The sequence below is a fragment of the Lynx canadensis genome, chromosome A3, assembly GCF_007474595.2.
Source record: "Lynx canadensis isolate LIC74 chromosome A3, mLynCan4.pri.v2, whole genome shotgun sequence".
Lineage (NCBI taxonomy): Eukaryota > Metazoa > Chordata > Mammalia > Carnivora > Felidae > Lynx > Lynx canadensis.
Genome location: NC_044305.1, coordinates 73,071,651 through 73,097,202, shown reverse-complemented (window position 1 = coordinate 73,097,202; position 25,552 = coordinate 73,071,651). Strand labels below are relative to the sequence as shown.

The 25,552-nt window shown below is 45.3% G+C and overlaps 1 protein-coding gene across 1 annotated transcript in view; it reads right to left on the bottom strand.

The window, feature by feature from the left end:
* Positions 1 to 25,552, bottom strand: part of EML6 (EMAP like 6) — a 169,643-nt gene that overhangs the window by 9,194 nt on the left and 134,897 nt on the right. The window contains exons 28-35 of the mRNA XM_032592775.1: positions 13,079 to 13,157; positions 10,289 to 10,418; positions 8,722 to 8,820; positions 7,538 to 7,711; positions 3,485 to 3,693; positions 3,031 to 3,188; positions 2,286 to 2,400; positions 521 to 709 (exon numbers count right to left, since the gene is read on the bottom strand). Coding sequence (XP_032448666.1) covers positions 521 to 709; positions 2,286 to 2,400; positions 3,031 to 3,188; positions 3,485 to 3,693; positions 7,538 to 7,711; positions 8,722 to 8,820; positions 10,289 to 10,418; positions 13,079 to 13,157 — 1,153 coding nt within the window. The remainder of the gene's footprint in view (positions 1 to 520; positions 710 to 2,285; positions 2,401 to 3,030; positions 3,189 to 3,484; positions 3,694 to 7,537; positions 7,712 to 8,721; positions 8,821 to 10,288; positions 10,419 to 13,078; positions 13,158 to 25,552) is intronic.

Below are 25,552 nucleotides of genomic sequence, written 5' to 3'. Positions count from 1 at the left end.
ACACGAGTGGGGCAGGGGGCAGACAGAAAGGGCCACACAGAATCCGAAGCAGGCTCCAGGCTCTGAGTTGTCAGCACAGCCCAATGCGGGGCTCGAATTCAGGAACTCTGAGCTCATGACCTGAGCTGAAGTAGGATGCTCAACCGCCTGAGCCACCCAGGGGCCCCATGAACTTTGTTGGGGTTTTGACTGAAATGTCCTATTTGGGAACATTTGAAATTTTAAGTCATTTTTAGTCTTCCCATCCAGGGAAGACATATCTCTTTATTTTTTAGGTTTTGTGGATTTTTTTTTACAACAAAGAAACTTCATTTCCAGATTATTCCTGTCCTGTAGTTACACGTGGGTATATGCAGCTAACAGACAGACAGATTGGGCGTGTGTGAGTGGGACTTTCATCACCAGGCTTTCTAACTTAATTGCAGACCCACCGCACCCCCCAACTCTGGATCCAACCGTCCTCACTCTGGGCTCTGGCCAGGCCCCACCTGTGGGCATCAGAGCACAGTGGACCCCTCACCTTGTCGGCCAGGTCCCAGATGCGGGCTGTGCCATCGTTGCTGGCAGAGATGAAGATGTCCTTGGAGGGGTGTGTGGCCAGACCCCAGATCTCCCCTTCCATGTGCCCATCAATCAGGATGTTAGAAGCGGCATTTTTTTCACCAACTTCAATTATTTCTCCGTCTTTGGTTCCTACTAAAATTTTCCCCTGTTGTCATAAAAACATTATTAGGAAAAAGACGCTGTATGATAGTACTCCTATGGCACACCTGGTCCAACATGTAGAAGAAAGTCCAACGGTGATTGCTGAGTGTTGCGGAGGGGGAGGGACAAGGGGAGTGAGGACTTCATAGCTACAGAGTTTCAGTTCTACGAGAAGCAAAATGTTCTGTGGGTGGATGGTGGCGATGCTTGCATGACAGTGGGAATGTACTTTATACCGCTAAAGTGTACACCTAAAAATGGCTAAAATGGTAAATTTTATGTTACTTATATTTTGCTACAATTTAAAATGAAACATTTTTATGATCTATTAGGAATCTAGTAGGTGAGAGATTGGTAGGCAAATGGATGAAAATAGGTAAAAAAAATAAGATTTGTATTTTAAATAATAACTTAAAGGCAAACACTATTAGAGCAACGTGGGAAAGTGGCCCTTGCTGGCAATGGTATTAACGCCGGAAGAGCCGGGACAGGTTGTGTTGTTAACAACAAAATCGCCCGCCCTTCCGTGACCTCCTCACTTTTCCTTTTCTCCCTCAGCCATGGATGAGAGTGTCGGCACAGAGACTCCCATCATCTGGTCTCTGCCAAAACATTCCACTGACGGCAAGCTCATGACAGAGCGGGGTAGTCCGTTTCTGTTGTTGGACGTTCAATGTCTTCCCAAATTCTTCCTCGCACTGAACAACGAGCCATCTCTCGAGGACTTCCACATTCTGGGCCTACCTCTGCCTTCATCTCCCAGATGTCTGCCTACCTACCAGATGACTGGTATTTATCTATCTAAAAACAAAGCTCTCGATTTCTAATTATGGAGACTCTAAGTCAGGTCTGCCTTTTTCAATGGGGAACATCCAGAAGTCACATTCTTAGACTGCTAACAATTCAAAACTATAGACACAGGGTATGAACCAGAGGTTAAGATTTGTTTTTTTAAGGACCTCAGAATTTCTTGGGGAATTAAAAAAAGAAAAGAAGAAAAGGAACACACAAGTCATGGCTAAGACTCTGATTTGGCAGCTCTGGGTAAGTACATGGACAGCCATATATTAAAAACAACAACAACAAGAAACAACTCCACAGTTGTTTCTGACATTCAGCCCAGGTAGGACTTGACAACCTATGGCTTTGAGTCAGACAGTTTGATGGCCCTTTACTGTCCCCCCTTACTGACCATGTAACCGTGAGCATGGCAAATTATTTACTATCTCTGTGCCTACAGTAATAATCACATCTATAACAGTAGCAGCTGACATCCACAGAATGTGGCTCTGAGCCAGGCATAATGGAAGGCATCGCACATTATAACGCACGCGACCCTCACAACCACCCGCCTGGACACAGAAAGGGTACGTAACACACCCAAGGTCATACAGCCAGTGCTGACTCAGAAGAGTCTGCGCGACCCTGCTAAGCCGACTCCCACCGCAGTGCAAGTAGCACCTTGGAAGCCTGTTTTAAGGATTTAGCACCCGGGCACAGGGAAAGAGTATGGCTGAACTCCTTCTCTCTCTTGGGCCCCTTCCGGGCCCAGCCCCGTAGGGACCGGCCCGCCCACTCACTTTGCCGCGGCACACAGAGCGCACACACTCCACCGGCTGCCCCGTCTCCAGCTGGAAGGCCCGGCAGCGCTTCATCTCCTGGTCCCACAATTTCACAGCACCTCCTTCTTTGGTCCTAAAAAGGAGTGAGAGGACCTTGGCAAGTTGGGCCTTGTCCTAAGACTTGCCCTTGATGCTCCATGTCCCCTGTCCCTATCATCAAGGCCACCGGGTCCCAGCAGGACAGACCCTCCAGGGTGGCTTCTTTTTTGGCCCTGCTGACGGGTAGTGACAACCATTTCACTAGAATACTTTCAAATGCCACTATGGCAGGAGGAAAGAGGACTGCGATCTAAAATACCAAACCGTGTCTTGATCAGATCAAACACGAAGAGAAACGTTTCTCTGCTGCTCTGCTTCCTTCTTACATCTCTGTCCCCAGGGCACCTTCTCTCCCCGCCTCTCCGTCCTCCCGTCCCCGAGACCTACAGGAAGTACCACTCGATGAAGAGCATAGTCACTCGAGTCTATTCAAGAATACCTCTCTGGATTTTCCACTACCATTAAACCACCTCTCTCCTTCTCTGACTTGTACTCTGAAGGTTTTTGCCCAGGGCCCTCTTGGAGAGATGGCAGACTCGTCTCCCTGATGCAGGCAAGATGGGGGAAAGAAAATCTGCGTTTTCTCCCAGTGGGAGATGCTTCTGTCAGTTTCTCCCAGCTCAATAAGAAAAGATCAGTTGTTCCCAGAGGAGTTTCGCCTTACGGCCGCTCTTTGCCACCGGTCACTATGAGTCCATCCCGGAGGGTCGTGTACATTGTGAAGACCGGGCCCGTGTGAGCCTTGGCCACCAGTCGGACGAGGAAGTGGTCCTTCCACACGTAGACGTCTCCGTTGATGGCACCCGTGAAAGTGAGGTTGTTCTGTAAACAAAGGGACACCTTCCACACTAGGACACTCACCGCACCTCTCAAGAGGGTCCCCTCCCAGCCACCTGCTCCTTGGTTAGGGAACTAGAACTAGAGAAAGAGAAACACACTCAAATTGACCTTCTTTGCTAAGGAAAGGGATAAAGGAATAAAGGTTGCAAGTAAGCCAATAAAGGTGAAAATGTGGAAATAGCTTTCTTGCTGTTTGTAGCTTTGTGGCTATCTGTGCCCCCCCATGCCCATGCCTGGGGTTCAGGGTCCCCTCTCAGGAAGCTTCTGCTGGAACTCACAGCACCGAAGGCCACAGAGAGCATCGTCTGCATCTTGGCAGCCTCCATGGATCCAATGACCCCTTTCTTGTAAAGCAGGGCACTGCCTGCCAGGGTCCAGAACTTCATATGTTTGACCCCGACAGACACAAACTGCGTGTCCGAGTCAGGGCGAAATTCCACCACAAATATGCGCTCCAGGTGACCCCCTCGGCTGGCAACCTTGGCGCCTGTATGGGTGAGAGAGTCTGGTGAGGTGGGTCCTCCCACACTCTGAGCTCAGGATGGCTCTCCATCCAGCAAAGCCCAGGGCACACTTCAGGTGTTCCTTCTTCCTCCACGGTACCCTCCCTGCCTCAGGCATGACCCCCAAGGTGGGGAAGAGAGAGGTTGGGAAATTTCCAGAACAGCAGGTGCTGCTAACATAACCCCAATCTCGCTCCACCCCCACAAAGCCACATCCAGGCACCCATGAATGTGCAGGAAGGGATGGCCCTGAAGATATAAGCCTCCAGATATCAGAAAAGGACAAAGGACACCCTTCATCTTCCTATCTCCTGTCTCTGACCTCATCACAGGATTCCTGCCTACCAGAAGTTGAACCTTCCCCTCGAGTGTAATTAGAGACTCGCATTCCTTTAGACTGTTCTTAATTTCTTTCCAAGATTCTCTGCTTTTACTTTCCTAAGGAAAAAAAAATCCTTCATATTCCTTTGTCTTTCATGGCTTTTAGGTTTACAAATTCTACCTTTAATATTTAATTACCAGGTTTTTTTTCCTCAAGCCCATTCATTTATGTTTTTGGATTCATTTGCTTTTTAACTTTTGTCCCCACCAAATCCCAGCTCCACCATTTATCTGTAGAGCAACTTTGGGAAAATTATTGTCATCTCTCGGTACCTCAGTTTGCTCATCTGTAATTTGGGTATAATAACAGTTGCCATTTTATAAGGTGTTGTGAGGATTAAGCGATCTGGTGCAAGCAAAGCCCCCAGGAGCCGAGCCTGGTGCCACGACTTCTCCGCAAATATCCACTTAGTGTCACCACCCTCTACACCTCCTGCCTTGTTGTCTTTCAGCCTATATTGTAAACCCATCTGTTTTTACCTCATCATTATTTTTCTGCCTTCGAGTGTTTAATTTTTATTTTAAACTTTTCTTTCCATTTTCTTCTAACTTAGTCTTAATGTTTTAGTTCCCATTTCCTCTTAATTATCTCCCCTATTACCTCATGTGTACTTTTCCCTGCCCCTCCTCATCATTTACCTTTTTAAAAAATTCCGGTATAGTTAACGTACAGTGTTATGTTAGTTTCAGGTGTACGATATGGTGACTCATATGGTGTCTAAACATTTCTCCGTGCTCATCATGGTCAGTGTATTCTTAATCCCCTTTTTCTGTTTCACTATGTGTTTGTTTTTAAGTGGCTCCCCAGTGGAGTGGTGGTGGGTTCTGGCATAGCTGGCCTGGCATCTCAGACTCATCCTCCTGGAGGTCCTTCCCAGGACTTGCTGCATGTCACCTCTCACAACAGTCATTCTCTCTCCACATATGGAAAGTTCGACTTACCAGAAAATACATCCATACTGAGAGCTCAGAGGTTTAAAAACCCATGCTCTTCAAGGATACTGTAAACTAAGTTAAGAGACAAATACCACACTGGGGGAAAACAATTACAACACTTACAGGAGATGAAGAAGTAACCAGATCAGTAAAAAACTACACATAAGGAAAACACAAACAACTCTCCCTTCCCCAGCAGAAAAAGGATTCCAATGACTGGATTACAGAAGAAGTGGCCCAAGTGGCCACTAAAGACATAGAGGATCATTCTTGGGAGCCAAGGGGGGTATGCTGTTTTATTTTGCGCTTTCTTCTGTCTTTAAATTTTTTAGTGTTTATTTACTTTTGAGAGACAGAGAGAGACAGAGGGCAAGCAGGGGAGGGGCAGAGAGAGAGGGAGGCACAGAATCCGAAGCAGGCTCCAGGCTCTGAGCCATCAGCACAGAGCCCAAGGCGGGGCTCCAAGTCACGAACCCTGAGATCAGGACCTGAGCTAAAGCCTGACGCTTAACCAACTGAGCCACCCAGGCGCCCCTGCACTTTCTTCTAAGCAAGTGTTTGTTTTTTCCTGGTCTTAATCTATGGACACTTCTGACCGTGGAGATGCCTGTATCTTGCCTTACGTTGGCTTCCATGTTGCTCAGAACAAGTTTCATACAAGTATCTAGGACCTGACAACATTCATTTTATACATAATAAGCTCATTTCTTACTCAACTTTGTTTGTGAACTACACACACACATACATACCTGGAGTTCGACAAAACAGTCCTTTAACAAAAGAAGAGTAACACGCATATAAACCTCTCTCAAAACTGTCTCATTTATAAGCAGAACTTGAAGCTAAGGGAGGCCCTCACACAACCATCTCAGGAGAGGTGGTGGTTGGTGACATACCATTAGATATCAATGGCTCAGAACCCTTCTGCAGACAGCCACGGGCCGATTCCAGCAAAGACAAGGGAAGAAAGTTACCAAAGAGAAGGCATCTGTTGACCATGTTTAGAAGCTGGTTTAAAAGTCCTGGCTCCACCAGTCTGCCCTGCGGTGGTCAAAAGGGGCCCAGGGTGAGAAGGGGTCTGTGCTGGGGCAGGTCCAGAGCAGGAACTGCCCAGAGGAACAGATGGCAGAAGTGAGGACAGCGAGCCTGGAAAGACTAGCCTGTGCACAGGGCCCAACAGGATTAACCCTCTTCCGAGGAACTAGGCACAGACCTGGTCTTGGCCACTGCAGAAGCAGAATTAGTGCAGTACAAGAAAGGCATAAGGAAGCAAGTTAGGCTCTCTTATAAGGAAGGGCTTTATGAGACATTTCCAGCAGGGGGTGGCTGCCTTGGGAAGTGATGCAGGCCACAGCCCTGCAAGGGTTTGGTGGAGGAGGGGAGTCAGCCTGTCAGGAATGCACTTGTAGGAACTGCCCCATGGGACGGATCAGGACCAGGCGGGAAGACTTCTCCAGTCCTTTCAACACCACGAGGCTATGAGTCTGTTGTTTAAGACACTCAGCGTCTCATCCGGGGCCGAGTCTATTTCAGGCCAACTCGACAGGACAAGAAATGAAGCTGCATCCCCAAAACATAGATTGTGGGGCCCTCTGGACACAATGCACTGATGAACAAGAAAATGAGAAAGGGACTGAATATGATAAAGGAATCTCATTATAAATGTCTGCAGGTCCCCAACCTCTTTTTCTCACATGGGGGCTCAGGAGGGATTGGAACTTAGCTGCCATCTCTTTACAGCTCCCTCCATGGGGAGGTGCTGAGATAATGGGTCTCTAGAAGCCCTGAATTGGAGAAGAGCCACCTCTGTGCGCACCTGGCTCTGAGTGCCCTAGATACAGGCTGCCCTGCCGGAGACAGACCTCATTAATGTCCTAACTAATTGGATCTGTTCTGCCAACCTGAGAATACACTTGAAAGATTACACATCTTTGATTCTAACATGAACATAAATTTAGCAGCAGCCTGTGTGTGTGTGTGTGTGTGTGTGTGTGTGTGTGTGTGTGTGTGTCGGGCGAAGGCAAGAGAGAAATCCTGTTACGGGAAACGTAAACCTTGATTATAAGGTGAATCCCCATTTCACATATAAAGTGTTTTTGAGACTACGGTGGTAAGATCTTGTCCCAGTTCCTGGAATAAGGGAACCAGGGTGATAAGGCTGTGCCAGGATCTGGAGGTCACAGAAGGAATACCAAGGACAAGGAAACTTGGGTAGAAAGGGAGTTAAGATGGAAAAGGGGGAGGCTGAGGTCTTCTTTGTGAGGAGGAAGGCTGCCTGCACTGGGGCACTTTTCCAGAGTGCACAGACCCTCCACTAGCTAGCACAGCACTCCCCTGGCCATGGAGTCCAGGGACCTGATAGGCAGCTTCTCCAGGAACCAGAGATGGCCCATTTCAGCTGACCCAGCAGCAGTGCCCTTGATGGTTTTCGGGGTGAGGCCCATCTAGTCTGAGCCCAGCACGCAACACAAGCAAGCCTCCCAGATGGACAGACAGCCCGGCTCCTTTTACCTTCCTGCCAACGCCAGACAGTGATGGTGTGCTCAGGGTCCACTCCCACCGATACAAGGAGCTTCCCAGTGGCGCTGAAGTTGATGTAATTCACCCCCTTCGAGTGGAAGCACCGCAGCATAGAGAGCGTGTGTTTGGTCATGGCGTCCCAGATGTGGATTGAGGGTGTTGTTCCTGAATGTGGGAGGCATGACACACTAAGGCTGAAGAATGGCGGGGCCAAGGCAAAGCTTACGTTCACCCAGAAGACTTTTTAAGACAAATACTTGGGGGTGTTACAGTTACTGGGCCTAAGAGACCTATAGCCTGACCTGGCCGGAGGTGAAGCAACGAGAAACATCTGTTGTGCTTTTAGAGCCAGAGGCCTAAGAGCGTTTATGTCCACACACACTTGTGGAGGAGTTTACACAGAGGCAACTGCTGAGATCAGTGATTTGTATCTGCAGTTTGGCCAGATACAAGCAGCAAACACGATACAGCGACACGATTTTGCTGTGAAGATTCAAACTACTCACGGATGGAACAGCCTTACCTTGGGTCTCCGTAATATCAACTGCATTGGGTGGGCAATGGCAATGAGGAAGCGTCAAGGGAAAACAATAGCTAAAATAAGTCATGTTTCTGATAGTGAAGCACTTAACACCAGCATCAGGAAGTTCCAAATTAAATTTAAAAATGGACATGGGTTCAATGAAAACAAGCAGAAGGGTATGTTCATAAAAAACTGCCTTTGAAACGACAAAGTTCAAAAAAAACACACACAACTTTTCACAAATGTGAAGTGTCAATCAGTTCACATTTGTTATTGGCAGTTTGCTAGGGTGCAGAAGAGCTGGGCACACAGACAAGCTACCCTTGCCAAGGACAATCACCAGGCTTCGGACACAGGGCTCTTTAACTGACACCTGGCCGGTGAAAAATTATTCTCCACAAGTCCACAGGGATAGGGGCATCCATTTATTTGGATTATCGGGCTCTGGTCTGACTTTATGATCCCTAAGAATCAACAATCACTGGCTATTTCAACTGAGATGACACAGATATACTGAGTGCTCAAAAAAGAACAGCAATGTCCAGAATGGGTAGATGTCCACAACCCACCAACCCCCTTTCCAGATATTTGCTATTTAGTCAATGTCCCTGCTCAGCTGGGAAAAAGCTCAGCTAGGGCACGACCCTCCTACCTATCTGGCTGGTGGCCACCACGTTCCTGTACTTGGGGTGCTGGTTCACCGTGAGGCAAAGGATGTCATCCGTGTGCTCCAGGTAGAAGCTTTGGCTCCCTAGGGGGAAGACACGGGATGGTGAGCAGGGGAGTCTTCGAGACCTCTCAGGACAAACTTGAAGGATTACATAGGGTCTGGAAATGCCTTGTCAAAGTGAGAGATCAAGGCCACAGGCTCGCAATTTTAGAATCATCCTTGGGGAGATGGGAGATCATTTTTTACATTTACACATTCTCTTCCAGGCCTGGCAGAAGAGCTGGTATCTATTCTCTAGCACACACCAGCTCCCCTGCCATCCCTCCCGCAGCCTGTGTGGGTCCAGAACACAGTCCAAGTGCAAGGCTTCCAGGGTCCAAAGTGATAATGGAGATAATACTAACTGAACAAAATGGCACCACTTACTCATCTGAAAGGGAAGTCTGTGGAATAAGAAAATACTTCGGGTATCTCTTTTAAACCATTGTTATTTCTCAAAGTGCCAATCCACTTGGGAGCCTACTGGATGGCACAGGTGATGTATTCACCCCCTAAATGCCCAAACTCGACATGTAACACAGAAAATAGAAGAAATCACAGGAAGTATTTATTATCTACTATGGAAAATGGGTTTGCTGACTTCCAAAGTGACCACTGTAAACCCATCCAAGTAGCCAACACTACTAGGAGGTAAGTGATGGCACTGATAGACAAGGAAACAGCACATTGCTGCTAAAATGATAGTATGTCTAAAAAAAAAAAAAAAGGAGAAAATGTATAGAAAATTTCAAGGTCCTCCTCCCCAAAAAGAGATCGTTATGTGCTCAGTGACTTCCCTGTCTAAAAATGTATGCATTAAATAAGTGTGTGGAATTGGGAAGGAGCATAAAAATTTGAAAAAAAGAAAGGGGGTCTGTTTTAAGATATAAAGCAAATAAGGCAAGATGTTAACATATTTAAATCTGGTGGCAAAGGTACGTGTCAAATTCATTTCTACATGCTCCCTTTGCCTTGCAGTGTTTCTTTTCAAACTATTTGTTTCATGTGACTCACCCTACCAGTTAAGGGACACTTTGGGGTGCTTACAGTTTAAGTGTTCTCATCCTTATGGTAAATCTGGTTAACTACTCAAAACAAGCAAAACTTGAAAATTTGAGCTACTAAAAAATTGGTCGCCCCTAACAAATTAGCAAGAAAATCTCCCCTGTGCTCTGTTCTTGGTAACCTGCCACAAGGAATTTCTCCACTCCCTACACCCTCTTTCTGGCTTCTGTCCATCCCTCCCAGCATCTGAGCAGCTGATGGGAAACAGGGACACCTCCCTCAGAGGGCTGACAGCAGGGTGTTGTTCGAAAGAAAGATGGCTGTGACCTTTGAACGAGGCCTCCACACTTTCTAGGACCAAATGATACCAGTCTGGAATCGAGTGAAAGGGCTCTATCAGGATAAGAATGCGTCAGTTTGGGGGGCATCTCCAGAGTGGGGGAGTACACACAAAGGGACTAAAGTGGGGTCCTGTCCTCAGAGGGGGGTTCTCTGGCTGAGTTACCCGTGGAGAGGCTCTGGAGCACGCCAGCCGCCGCGGTGTGGAAGATGATGTCCGCACCGTCGTTCAGGTAATGCAGGTTGTTGCGACAGTCGAATCCCCTGTAGCCAAACACGTGGTCGAGAGCCAGCTCCTACGTTCCCACACACAGATAAAAGTGGCTCTCAGAGGAAGTAAGCGCAGAGGCACAAACCCACACTCTGGGAGCAGCCACTTACCTCATGGGAACCGCATGGCTGGTTAGACAGCCAATACCCCACAAAAAGCATTTTGCTTCTTGACTAGCTGAGGCTACAATGCAGCCCTTTCTTTAGTTCCCTGAAAAGCTAGGGGGACAGGCCAACACACAGAATTACAGGGAACTTTCTAAATAGGCTAGATAGGTTTCCAGGCACTGCAGGGGAGTCAAGGTCTACTGATTAGAAGCCCTGTAAAGGTCACCTAGAAGTTGTATGTCTGTCCCTTGGCAGGCACTCTTCAGGGGAGCTGAATGGTGGCCTGGAGGTTTGCTTTGATTCCCGCAAATGCCACTGGGCCTGGCAGGGGCCGGATACTGAGGCAAATGCCATGTTCATTCTGTTGCTTGGTGCTTGCCCTACAGAGTTTCAACATAATTTGCATTTTTTCCCCCAACAACTAGATGCTGTTCTGGGTTTATAGTCTTTTTCTTCTTCCTGTCTTATCTTCCATGATTAAGTTCAGGATCAGCTATTAATGCGATTTGATGCACACTTCCTGTTGCCAGCACTTCTGTGCCAGGCACTGTGTTGGTTAGTGGGATACAAGGTTAAGAAGACGTGGGTCCCTGATTCTAGGTTCCCTGATTTCTTTCCCCAAAGCTCCTAAAATACAACCACCCCTCCTTACTCCAGAACATTCATTGACTTTCACTGCCTTTGGGATAAAGCCCAAACTCCTAAGTTGGCAGAATTACTTCCACTCACACATCTTCTATACCCTCGGTGAAGCTGCATTGTCTATTTAGCCCATACATCATGAGCTTTCCTACCTTTATAATTCTGCTTTGTAAAATAGCCCTTGCCTGAAGAGCATTTCTCCTCCTTTCATCTCAGCCTTCCCCTACCCCCACGTGTTTCCCAGAAACTGTCTATGTAAAATGTGACCCCTCATCCCAGTGGACAACTGACTCAAGCTGGGCCAGTCACATGGTTTCTCCCAGGAATTAAGAATTGAGGACACTGGTAGGCTGGGCTGTTTAACTAAGTGAGGAGATATAAACTCAGGTGCTGGGTCATACCCATTTGTCTACCAAAATAGTTCAGGAAGTGTGCAGAAAAAGAATGCATCAGACAGACAACCGCAGTGGGCAGAGAGTGGTGCCATCTTGGTTTATGATGGCTTTTCACCTTCCGGATCCTGCATCTTCTGGCTTGTGCTCTGTTTCATGATAAATTCCCCAATTAGTCCCCCTTTTTTTTTTTATTTTTTTTTTTTTTAATTTTTTATTTTTGGGACAGAGAGAGACAGAGCATGAACGGGGGAGGGGCAGAGAGAGAGGGAGACACAGAATCGGAAACAGGCTCCACCAGGCTCTGAGCCATCAGCCCAGAGCCTGACTCGGGGCTCGAACTCATGGACCGCGAGATCGTGACCTGGCTGAAGTCGGACGCTTAACCGACTGCGCCACCCAGGCGCCCCAAGTCCCCCTTTTCTAATAAAAAGTTTTAAGATGGATTCTTCTGTCTTTAGTGAGTTCAAAGTGTGGTAGGAGAGACAGATGAGTAAGAAATAATGGCAGTAGTGTGTGTAACAAGGGCTGTGGGTGAGGGGTGTGTGTGAGGGAGTGTAGGAATGTTCAGGATGAGGAGAATCAAGAAGACTACACTGAGAAGATGCCAGAGAAAAGCTTGGAAAGACCACGGTGTGGGCATAGAAGAGGAGAAGACTTCTAAAACACAGGGGCCTGAAAGCCCATGGCAGCTTCAGAAAACATTAGGTATAGGGCTTGGGGGCTGGAGATTTGAGATGCAGTGGCAAATCACAGGTGCTGAGGCTGCAAAGGCGGCTCCTGGGTCAGGTTTTGAAACCATGCACTTGAATCCCACAGGCAATGTGGGAATCTCCTGGGTCTTAAAGCTGAGGTGAAGTGTGAAGTATTCTATTTGAGAGAGCTAATTCTGTGGGAAGCAAGACATGTGTCAGAGAGGGAGGGGACTCTGGAGGCAGATACAACAGTTAAGAGGCCTCTCTTAGAAAAGAGAAGGTCCACAAAGCTGCAATCCTCAAGTATGAACAACTGAATTTAAATCTCTCTGCACTTCCTGGCTTGGAGATCTTGGGCACAGGACCTAATTAGTCACTTAGCTTTTCTGAGCTACTGTCCTTATCTGTAAAATGGAAATAACAGTACCTTCCTCATGGGCTTGACAGATTATATGAAATACTTCATGGAAAGTACATACGTAGTACCTGGCTCATGGTGGGTGCTCAAACAACGTTAGAGACAAAGAACAAGCTTGCATTCTCCCTGTGTCTTCCCTGCCCCCGAGTGGAACTGGTCTAGGGGAAAGGAGACAGGTTTGAAGGACATGGGACATTTGCAAGTCAGGACTGACACGACCTGGTGGCAGGGCTGAAGGAATATGACCCGGTGGGTGTGATTCTGGGATGGGGGACACAACACTCTGTAGAAGGGAGAGGAGACAAGAGAGACCCATCAACTGCACTCAAGTTTACTTGAAGGTATCTCGCCATAAGCAGATGATAGTGTCCACTGGGCAGGTCTTAGAACACTGATCTTAGACGAAGACCAAAACAGCTTAACTTTCTCACCTCAACCAGTTTCTTTTTTTTGGTGATGTTGTTCTTCTGGAGTTTCTCAGGCTGGGGGGCTGCTCTGCTAACAGGCGGTCTGGAGCAGAGAGTGACAAAAACAGAACAAAACAAAACAAAAACAAAAACACAGTGTTGAACAAAAGGCAGCAAGGTTGCTTGTCCAGTGTGCTCAGCTAAGGCCAGAGCCAGGCTCCCCTCTCTCTTGTCCCCCACTCCGAGGACCTTCCACTGGGTTTGTTTGGTCCTGCTCCCTCCCTCGCTCCCCCAGAAAAAGTAGATTCTGACATTCAGGGTCCCATGTGATGGGGCCTGGATTTATCGGTGTTGGGGTGGGCTTCCTCACACACCTAAGGCATCATAGTCAGGGATCAGTCCCTCTACCTCCTGGGAGCCAGGAAGAACGCCTGGGCCAGAGAGGCTGGTTTTAAAACTAAAGAGGAGCTTAAGAATGAGAAGGAAGGGGCTGTGCTTCCCGAGTCTACTGGCCATTTTTCACACAGGGATATGCTTATGTTGTTCAGAATTAGGTGGTCAGAGATCATGCCGCGGTGTGAAGTGGGCCTTACAAGCCAGGTTTGGGAAAAGGCTCGGCTGGCCAAGTGCCCAGGTCATTTATGCTACACAAAAGGGCAAGTAGGAAGTATGGGAATAAAAGACAGAAAGAGCACCCACTCTGCCCTATACCTTAGGGTTATGGTCTACATTAAACTGCTATCATCATCCCAAAGTTTGCCTTTCCCTTCTCAGTCTTGGATCTGGGCCTCCAAACTTAGGAAAGAGTTTTTATAACGGGTAAGCTCTCTACTCTTACATGAGCAGGCCAAGGCTTTGTAACACGGGGCTCCCTTAAATCAGACTTCTCGGAGTTTAGGAAATGGGTAAGGGAGACCTGTAGCAGGTCCCGCTGCATGTTGCAAATCCATTAGTTATTGCTCTTGGGCTATGCAAAGAGAAAGGATTACCTTGATCCCCTTGTAAGCAGCAAACAAAGCCAAGTGAGAAACTTAGTACAGTTTAGAGCCGCATTAGCAACCACCTCATTCATGCACAAGCATTATCCAAGTGAACAGACATTCCTGTGTGGCACAAACCATGCTTCCCGAGCATGCCAGCAAAGAACTAAAACAGAAATGAAAGAGTGCACCAGTCTACAAATTCAGAAAGCTCATACCCTGGCGTCTCTGGGCAAACTCTGCACTAAAGCGCCTACAGAATAGGGAGAAAAAAGGAAGCCTTGTCAATGCTTCCCGCACGCTCTCCGCGCCTTTGCGGATGCGCCTGGGGACTCTGCTTATTTGAGAGTGTGCTGGGGGAAAACTTGTTGTCAGAAAAACAATAACATCCTCCTGGATGTCGTTGGGAGTTATGCACAATGGATGCTTTGTTTCCGAATCCAGTTCGACTCATAATTTAGCCTACTAATTCCCAGTGTTTCTTGGTAGGGCAGCTTGCCCGCTGGAAAGGCTTGCATTTTCAGGCTGGGGAAAAACAAGTTACCTTTATTTTCTGAGAAAGTCTTCAATCAAAACATGTTATGTAATCATAAGTGATAATTGGACCAAATGGTATTATTATCCGCACTGAAGAATAGGGAGTGAGCACATCTCTGCAAAACGACACCCCCGGCTGATGTCACCGCTGCCAAATTGAGCAAAACCGGGAGGCTGGGGGGCATGCCAGTTCTCGCAATTAGACACTTCCTTCACATTAATTATCACTTCCCAGGACATCTGCTCTTTCTTCTGTTTTAGTGGGACTTTCAAATGAAATCCGTGGGTTTCTTCTTTCACCTAAGAATGTTTGAGTGTGTGACAAAAGCAAGCCGAGGTCTGAGATGGGAGCAGTACACTGGGGCTACAGCGTGGTTCAAAGGCAGAACTGGAGATTAAACGCAGGGCTTGTTCCCAGGGTACACACAGGTTGTATAATATGTCACATATTATACAGTGTATACGAGGTATGCATACAAGCACAAACACTGCGTATTTATATATACAGGAGATTGTATATATATACACATAAAGGCAATCCGATGCTTTTTTTCACCTTGATTTTCAGTTAAGAACTGAAAAGTAAAGCAATCTCAGAATGTTTCTTTCTTATTTCACAAGCATATGTTTATGGCTGTATTGCTTCAAAACTGAAGATGAGAGGGGCAAAAGGAAGAAACCTGCATGGTGGCAAATTCAGCGGATTGTTAAGTATAGACCCTTCGCGGTTGTGGATTCTGCATGAACGCTTAGTACTGGATGCTCATCGAACACCTGGGCTTTTCCAGAGTGCTGTGAATACTTACTTGACAATTCCCTGCCTCCAAAGGAAAGCAAGTTAAAACACAATACAAGCATTAAAGGCTTCTTTCCAGGCATCTGTAAACAGTGTTTGTAACATCAGACGTGGGAGGAACTGCCAAAAATCTCAAACGCAGCCAAATGCTGGAGGTTTGGCATTTTTCAGCAGATCTAAATCCTTCCAGATTCAGATTCCATTGGAAATGTGACTCTGAAAAGCTTTGCTGAGGTGGGAAAGAGCAGGGTGTGTGAGAACATTCACTCACTTTTCAGTCCAATAAACTCTTTATAGCTGGTTGCCCCAGCTGGCACTCAGGACGGGAGAGCCAGGAAGGGAGTGAGAGCAGTGAGGATTAGCGCTGGGGGGCAGGGGTGGGGGGGTGGGGGGTGGAACTCAGGAAGGTTAAGAGCCTGATAGGTAAGGTGGTGGGGAGCCCCGGTTGGGGGAGGGGCAGAGACACAAAGGGACCTCTGGGGGCAAGTGGAACTTTGAAGTCACTCAGGGAAACAAAGAAGAAATAGAGTTTCCACTGGGCAAGAAACTTAAGAAGGGAATGTGGCAAGAGAGCAAACAAATTGGATAATCAGGAGAGAGGACTATGGACTGGCTTGAGCTCCAAGAGGGCACAAGAGCAGTTTACCAAGGAAGAGAGTAGAGGCAAGAAGCCAAGGGGAGGCCTGCAGACTCAAGCACGTGACTTGGTGTTAAGTAAGGAGGCAGCACTGTTCTTGTCCAGTGCCAGGGGTGCAAGCTGCCAAAGACGCACCCCTACCCGTGGATACAGTCCCTACCTCATGTCCCCATGTCCTCTGTGGAAACAGCACACTCTTGGGCAGGGAAGGACCATGAGGAGGTCAGTCCACGCTGCAATCTTGTTGTTCAGCAGCCGGGCTGCTTAAGAGAAAGCTTAGGCTCACTTAAAGATGAGTGGGGTCTTAAAACATGGGCTTGCACCTCACGGAGGCCACCAGAGGTAGCTAGTGCCCAGTGTTTGCCCCTCTTTGTCCCCTCCCCAGGGTGCTGGGATGACAGAATGAAGGGTAGAGCAGAGCACATGATTACCTGAGATGCACAGGAGAGGGTTCGGAGCCAAGGTTTTTAGGGAAGCTTCTGAAACGACTGAAGATGTAATGAAAATCAGTCACAACCCCAGATGAGCACAACACGAAAGCCAACTGGAGAGTGAGGTTCAGAAAGCTAGTAAGAAACAAAGTTGTTGCAAACAGCTTCTATAAAGAGGGGTGTTGGTGTGGAGAAAATCAGCTATATTTAGCCAAGAAATGCAAGTTTAGATTTGTTTTCAGTGTTGTTAGTCAGACAATGTTCAAAGTGTCCTCGGAGTTCGAAACATAGCTTTCTTCAGATTCCAAAATGAGCCATAAAATGCTCCAAGGGTTTTCAAAGTATCTTGGGAAACTAAACTTTTGATCTCTTTTGGTGGGAGCCAGCAGATGACCTGAGCACTATTTCAACATTGTCTTCCAGCAAGACCTATCAGCCCAGGTGGGCTTCAGGTACTCAGGCCTAGTTGTGTTTGCACCTGTGCATTTTTCTGGGGGAAACAAGAATCTGTTTTAAACAGATTTTTTAAACAGATTTTTTAAACAGATTTTAAACAGATTTTTTAAAACAAAAATCTGTTTTAAACAAATTTTCAAAGATGTACATGATTTGAGAGAGAGAGAAAGAGATTAAGAATCATTGCTTTAGGATAAATCCATGTTGAGGAAAATGCTACAAAGCCATGGAAGATCTCTATTATCAAAACAAAAGGAACTGGATTCTGTTAAATGTATTCCTATGTCTTCCAGAACCTCCTGTAGAGCTGCTCAGTAGTAAAGTGGAGTGGAAGGAAAAGAGTCAGAAAGGAGAATTATGGGATGCCCTCAGGGAAGCCTGCCATCTTGAAAATGCTTTGGACTGAAGCCTATAACACAGTCTCATCTCCCCACGCTTTTGAAAAAATGGGGATACAGTCCCAGACTTGGACATTTTAAATGAGTATCAATTTATTGGGGGAGAGGGTGAAAAACTGAGGTCATAAAGGATGGAAAGGAGGGAACTATGAGTAAGGTGGGCAGGCTACTGAAGAGGCTACTCTAATAATCCAAGGGAGGGATGATGAGGATCTTGACTAAAGCAATGGTTGTAGAGAAGGAAACAAGTGAATATTTAAAGAAATAGTGGTGAAGTAGACTTCAAAAACTCTTGAATTGATTAGATCTAGGGGTTGAAGGAGGAAGAGAATGCAAGTGGAATATCAGTTTTCTGCCTGGGCACCTGGCAGGAGAAGAGTGAGGTTGTAAGATGGTGCCATGTCAAACTTCAGACGTCTATGGTCTGGCTTTACTCACTAGAAGTGCAAGTCAGAGGTGGGACTCAGAGAATCATCAGCCAACGGGTGAAATACAGGAGATTAATCAGGAAGAGAGTTGCAAGCCTGAGGCCCAACAATATGTGAATGGCTAGAAGAGGAGGCAGACAAGGGACACTGAGAAGAAATGATGGAAGAGGTAGGACGAGGGCCAGGAAAGATGGTTTCTAAAAAGATATAACTTCACTATCCAATATGGTATCCACTGGCTACATGTGGCTCGTCCAAATTAAGGTGTGCTGTAACTGTAAAATATATACCAAATTTTGAAGACCCAGTAAAAATAATTTTTAAAAAATATAAAATGACTCAATAATTTTCACGATGACATGTCGAAATAATATTTTTAACACATTGGGTAAATAAAACACATTGTTAAAATCAACGTCACCATCTCTTTTAACTTTTTAAATGTTTTAAATGTGATTACTAGAAAAATTACCTATGTGGCTTGCATTGTATTTCTATTGCACAATGCTACTCCAGAAGAAACAAGTTCTTCCTTTTTAACAAGACAAAGAGAAGATTTGGGAATCAGAAAGTCACCATGCCAGCAGAATGGCAGGGACAGAAGACAGATGGAATGGACTAGAGAGTGAAGGAGAGATTTGGTAAAGCCTGGATGTGAAGGGGAAAGGAGAAGGAAGGTAAGGGTTGGAATATGTGTGTAAATGTTTGGATCAAAGGATTTACTTATTTCCTGAACAGAGTTTGGTAAGGACGGCAAAGACTGAAATGCATTTCTTGGCTGAGGACATGAATCCTGAGGGAGCAGCACAGGAGATATAGGAGAGGAGAGCAATGGTCAGGGAGCACCGATGGCTGGGAGGCTAAGGTCCAAGCAACCAGCTGAGGAACCCACCTTGAATAGGAGGAGGGACTTCATCTCTCTGAGAGGAAAGGATGTGAATGGTTTACATGGGTTGGAAGATGGGAAACAAGATGGAGGAGAGATAAAGAAGTGCCAAGATGGAGTTCATGCCCAATAGCTTCTGTTTTCTTGATAAAGTAGGAGAGAAAAGCCATCTACCAAGAGTGGAGGGGTAGGGTTGGGCAGAAAGGTAAGGAAGGGGCAAAATTGTCTTTGACTGCTGAGTGGCTGGCAGAGGGAGCCAATCAAAGACAAGAAAGAAAACAAAGGAACAGTGGAGAGCACCTCAGTGTAGCTGGCAACATGGAGTCTGGTGAGGGCAATCTGCACCAGTGTGACCTTCTAGTCAGAAGAATGGAAGTATGTGCTGTAGGAGAAATACAGGGATGAAGGGCCAAGAAGACTGGAAAAGTGGCATTCAGGCAGAGAAAAAATGGAGGTATCAGGGCATATAGGAGGCTTTAATGAGGATCAAGATTAGGATTACCGGGGATGAGAAATCTAGAGGAGAGAAGTTTAAGTCACTGAGGGAGAGGAGAGCTACTGATGGTGATGTAACCCATGGCTGGCAGGAGCCAGCTCAGCCAAGTTGACCATTAGCTGAACTCCTCAGACAGGAAGTTGATAACTGACAGGGACAGGGAGGGGGAGAAGATGGAGCATGATGGAAACTTCAAAGGATTGGGGTGGGGCTGCTTAAAGAGACAGCCAATATGCTTTACACACACCCACAAAAACACCCAGATACTCCAAACCTTACAGTCAGGGACACTGTTTCAAGGGGGGGCAAATCACGCACCCCAACAATTGCTTCTGCAAACACCTCCCCAGTTACCACCTCGTGACCATACAAGAGTAGAAAAAAGGGAGAGTAACCACCCTGGTAGCGCCCACTCCCTCCAAATGGAGATCTGAGAGATGTTGAGAGACTTGATAAAAATAACTGTTTCCAATCCTGCCACTGTCTTGTAAGAGAAGTTCCCTTTCATCAGAAAATCCCTCACCTGTGTGTGATGCATTCTTTATCCCCAGGAGCAAGTGGGTTTGAGTCAACTGATTACACTGTAAGAAGATGATTTCCTGGGTCTATTAATCTTTCAAAAAAGTCACTTTACCTCTGCATTTTCAAGCCCTGGCACATTTTCTTTTTATGATAAAAAGTGAACAAACTACTCTTTCATGAATGGCAGGTTTAACTCCTAAAATTATCAGTTAAACGGAAGTCATTATTTTGCTTCAAACAATACGTAAAATCAAGAGAATAAGGAAAGTCATTTATGAAGGTAGCTTTAAATTCCCTTTAAAAAACCAACTATTCGGCTTTCGGCAGAGTTACATAGCCAAACAATAGGCCTTTGAAATGGTTAATTTCAGCATGTGGGTGGTTTAATAGATATTGTAACTTCACTTCCTTCCACCCTATTAGAGAACAGGAAACTTGCTACCTTTTACCTACTCAGAGCAGCTGTGAGTGCAGAACTCTACAGAATTAAGGGGCAGAGTACAGAAAAACTCTGCCTAGAGAGAAAAGCTCTGGGTGAATGAGGTCACACCTTGCCGAGGTCATGGTGTGCCCTGTATGCTTGCACTTGCTGTCCTGGAGGAAAGTTTGAGCCTAGTTTACACACAACAGACAGGCAATGGCGGGTCTCTGTATGAACTCGGGCTTGTTAAGATCACTCCATCATCACAGATTGGAATGAAATGTAGAATCAGAGGTTCCTCCCCATTTATCAGACCAAGTTTAGGATAGGATGTAGTGGTTTTGACAGATCTCAAAATGGTAAATTTTAGAGTAAATTTAGAAGCACCTGTTAGCAAGATTGTCAGTTCTTAGCAGCCCTTACAATCCGAGCTCACAAAGCAGCCACTGATCAATGATGACAAAGGGCCTCTGTGAGGCCAGTGGAGCGAGGAAAGGGAAGTGCCAGGCTGTTTAGTCGTGTATTTCTCCATGGAGGGGAGAACTGTCCTGATTTGTCAAGCTCATCATGCTTCAGGCAGACGTGAAATGGGCAGTGACTGATTACATACAGCATCTCTTAAAAACTGGGGGCAGGTTTTTCTCCCTAAATATAGCATAAAAAGTTAGAAGAAAAATTGGGATTACCTAGAGATGGTGGTTTCTTCCAATTCAGGGAACTCTATCAAATCTTTGCTATATTTTTACACTTCGTCACTTGTGAGCATGATCTTTGTTTCACTGTAAATCCGCTGACAAAGAAGGCCTTGCATGTAAAATAGGTGGGATGGCTACAATAACACAGACTTTTCAGTTCTTTTTGCCTTAGGTTATTAGATTTAAACCAAACAGACATTTAATTCCTAACAGACAGATGGTACGAAGATAAAATTATTTAACCAAGAGCAGTCTCATGGCCAGATTCTACATGGGTCACACCATTCCCCACAAAGATGAGATCACCCTTCGGTGCTAACCAAATGAAGGTAAATGTGGTTGTTGACCAAAAAGGGATTTGTAGAGCATTTTGAGAACAGATTAATTCATGTATATATTAAGAGAAGCAGGCTAAGTAAATTCATTCGTTCATCTACTCATTCAAAAAATATTTGTTTACTATGTGCTATGAGCAAGGCACTGTGTTAGGCACATGGTGAGAACCATGACAGTCACAGTGCTGACCCTTAAGGAACTAAGACACCCATACACATAGTTTACAATCCAGCAGAACTTTAAATATCTTGATACAAGGACCAAAATATTAAGAATCCAAGGATTTGGGGCTAAAACAATGAAACAAAAATAAAATTTCCTTTATGTTTCTTTATAAACCCGTAATGTATGGTTTTCTTTATAGGATCTTCTTTTTGCTTAAGTTCATAAATCTATACAAGTGGATTCAGAAGGGATATGATAAAGTAGGAGAAGATAGATTTTAGGCCCTTCCCCGTTCAGCCCTAAGCACAATTTAGGAAAAGGTCTGTAAACCCCGAGTGCTGGAGTGCAATCTTGAGGTCATTTGGTGGTGGGATCCATCAGTTCAGAGATGAGGAAACCAACATTTATAAAAGGCTCAGAATCTGCTTCTAATTGTGGATTGGTAAAAGCTTCTTGGTTTCCTAAGGAACATATGGCATAAGATTGAAAGTTAAAAATGTATCAGAGGAACTAAAATATTAATGTAGAAGCATTCACAGATTCCTTCGTTATAATTCTCTGCTAAGAATAATTCTGGCAATGCCATCCCAGCGTCTCCTCATACTGGGTGGCTGAGATGGATGGAGGGTGACATTATTTTGTGCATCAGGGAGGACTGGGAGAGGGATTCCGCTGAGAACCAAACATCCCCTCATACATGCTTGGGGGTACCCAAACCATCTCTTCATAGTGGGGGGGGGGTACTGAGATGGGGAGGAGAGGATCGCCCTTCAGGATCCTGGTTTGCCTATAGGTCCACAAGTGGGGGTGACTGAAAGATACTGAGATGCTGACAGCTGAGGTTAGTCAAATGGGGGTGAGTAGTGCAGGGGCCCCCTGGTGCCTGGGGACAAGTCCTTGTGGGGGGGGGGGGACTACTGGAGGCACCACTCATCCACCCACGTGGAAGGAAGCTCACAGCACATATGAATGAGGACGGGAGGTGCCTGGCCCCCTGGATCCCTTCTAATCACCTATGTCACACACTCCCTGCCAGAAAAAGGGGACAGTTACCCTCAAAGCTGCAGGTACTAGGAGTAAGGGCCTCTCCATTTTACGCCATTGTTTGGAATTGCCTAAAGGCAGGAGCCAGATGGTGACTAACCTGAGAGCTGAAGGATAGCCAGGGGTGCCAAATTCTTAAGAGGCAGAAATTTCCAAGCTGGATTATGGGTATACAAGCAAGATGCCAACAAAATCTCAGATTCTGATACCTAACCAGTGGGTATCAGTGACTAGAAATGAACCTAAATCTTGTTAAATTGTTAAGGAGTTTATTCACTCAATCAACAATCATTTACTGAACGCTAGCACTGTTATCAAATTTGGAGAAAAGTCAGTGTATCAGAAATTTTGCTTTCACGGAGTTGACATCCTAGCTGCAGGAGAGGAGCTTTATGCCCCAAATCTGGCAAACAACAAAGGCTTGTTTCCCAACTCTTAAGGCCTCCAACCAATAGGAGGAGAATAATAAAGTGAAACCCAAAAAGGTCATCCCCCACAAAGCCAATCTCGACTTGGCAAAAAAGAACAAGGACAAACAAAGATCTTGGCAAGTACAACACGTAGACCAGAAGGATGACCAAGGACCCTATCTCACTGTGCTGGAGATAACCTCACACAACCTGAAACCAGAGCATGCTGAGGCAAGATTCTGGTAAAGCCAAAGTCAGTTTCCTTGAACTCATGTAAACACGTTGCAGTGTGTGAGAATTGTTTTATAGTGGTTATACCTCCCGAGCTTGCAGGCATGGATTCAGACTATCCTGAACATTTGGGTATGTGTTTAGGGCGGAGAGAGAATATAAAAAGGTATAAAATAAAACCCCAGGAGAACATTAAGGGAAGCCTCTTCTACTTGGAAAAAAATCCTCATAAGCATGGCTGTCTGTCTCACTGGGGCACTCTGGGGACTTGGGAAGCCTTAACACTGGGCTTAGGAAATGCTGTTAGTTCCTGCCTTATGTAACCATGCCTAAAGCTTTCCAGTACTTCAAAATTAAAGAAACTGTATATCTCTAACTTTTGTATTGTCATCTTTCCATCATTGGCATGACTGTCCTATTGTGATGACCAAGCAGATTCCTGTCAGAAGTGGGATTAATGCCAAGGACTCTCTCATGCCCTTGTCACAATGTAGCCAGCCACTTTGTAGATAAACATGACATCTACTGAGATTTTAGATATAAAAGGAAACCCCAAGGGAGTGGAGTGTTGCTTTGACTTTCACTGAGCCAACTCTTTCTGTAAAAGTTAGAGACTCCAGAATCAAAAAACAAGAGGAATTCAAAGATGCCAAAGGTTTCAAATGTTTGAGGTAATGGAAGTAATGACAGAGTTGATAAACTGTTACCAATTAACATTTACTTTAAAAAACATTTTTTTTAACATTTATTTATTTTTTTGAGACAGAGACAGAGACAGAGCATGAACGGGGGAGGAGCAGAGAGAGAGGGAGACACAGAATTGGAAGCAGGCTCCAGGCTCTGAGCCATCAGCCCAGAGCCCGACGCGGGGCTCGAACTCACGGATCGCGAGATCGCGAGATCGTGACCTGAGCTGAAGTCAGACGCTCAACCGACTGAGCCACCCAGGCGCCCCAATATTTACTTTTAAAAATGGCCAAAGTGGAGAATAATTTCAAATTAAAAATTGTAACTGAAAATTTCTACTGAAAAATATGTGAATTATCCCAATGAAGGCAAGCCCAGAATGAGGTGGCTTTACTAGTGACATCTACCGAGCATTTAAAGAAGAATTAACACAAATTCTTCTCTAACTCTTCCAAAAAATCAAAGAGGAAGGACCATTCCCAAACTCTTTTTACAAGGCCAGTATTATCTGGATACCAAAACCAGAAAAGGACACCACTAGAAAAGAAAAATAACAGGTCATTATCTCTGATGAATACAGATGCCAAAATTATCAATAAAATACCAGCAAACTGAATTTAGCAGCACACTGAAAAGATCATTCACCATGAGCAAGTGAGATTTATTATGGGGATGCAAGGATGGTTCAAAATATGCAAATCATCAGTGTGATACATCACAACAGGATGAAAGAAGAGAATCATATGATCATCTCAATAGATGCAGAAAAGGCATTTGACAAAATTCAATATCCAATCATAATAACTCTTAACAAACTAGGCACAGAAGGAACAAATCTGAACATGATAAAGGTCATACAGAACAAGCTCACAGCTAATATTATATTCAATGGTGAAATGTTGAAAGCTTTTCCTCTGAGTTCAGGATGAAGACAAGGATGCCCATTTTCACCACTGCTGTTCAACACAGTACTGAGAGTCCTAGCCACAAACAATTAGCTAAATAAATAAATAAATGTATGTATGTATGAGAATTGGAAAGGAAAAAGTAAAATTGTTTTTATTTGCAGATGACGTGATTTTATATATAGCAAATACTAAAGACTCCACCAAAAACCTGTTAGAGCCAATCAATGAATTCAGTAAAGTTGCAGGATACAAAATTAACATACAAAATATCAGTGGCATTTCTATGTGATAACAACACATTTTCTGAAAAAGACGTAAAGAAATTAATTTTTTTTAACGTTTATTTATTTTTGAGATAGAGAGAGAGACAGAGCATGAATGGGGGAGGGTCAGAGAGAGAGAGACACAGAATCCGAAACAGGCTCCAGGCTCTGAGGTGTCAGCACAGAGCCCGACACGGGGCTCGAACTCACGGACCGCGAGATCATGACCTGAGCCGAAGTCAGCCGCCCAACCGACTGAGCCACCCAGGCGCCCCAAACCTGTGTGCTAAATTGATCCCATTTACACTAGCATCAAAACAATAAAATACTTCAGGAATTAATTTAACTAACAAGGCGAAAATCTCTATGTTGTAAAGTCTAGGACCTTGATGAAAGAAGTTGAAGAAGATACACATAAATGGGAAGGTATCCCATGTTCACAGATTGGAAGTATATTGTTAAAACGTCAATACCACCAAAATCCATCTATAGATTCAATGCAACAATCCCTATTTAAGATTCCAATGGCATTTTTCCAATGGTCAGAGGTAGAAAAAAACCCTCCTAAAATTTATATGGAACCACAAAAGAGCCCTAGTAGCCAAAGAAATCCTGATAAAAAAAAGAACAAAGCAGGAGGCATCACACTTCCTTATTTCAGGCTATCCTGTAAAGCTACAGTCATTAAAGCAGAATGGTACCAGTTTAAAAACAGATAAACAGACCAATGGAACTGAATCAAGAGCCCAGAAATAAACCCAACCATATGTA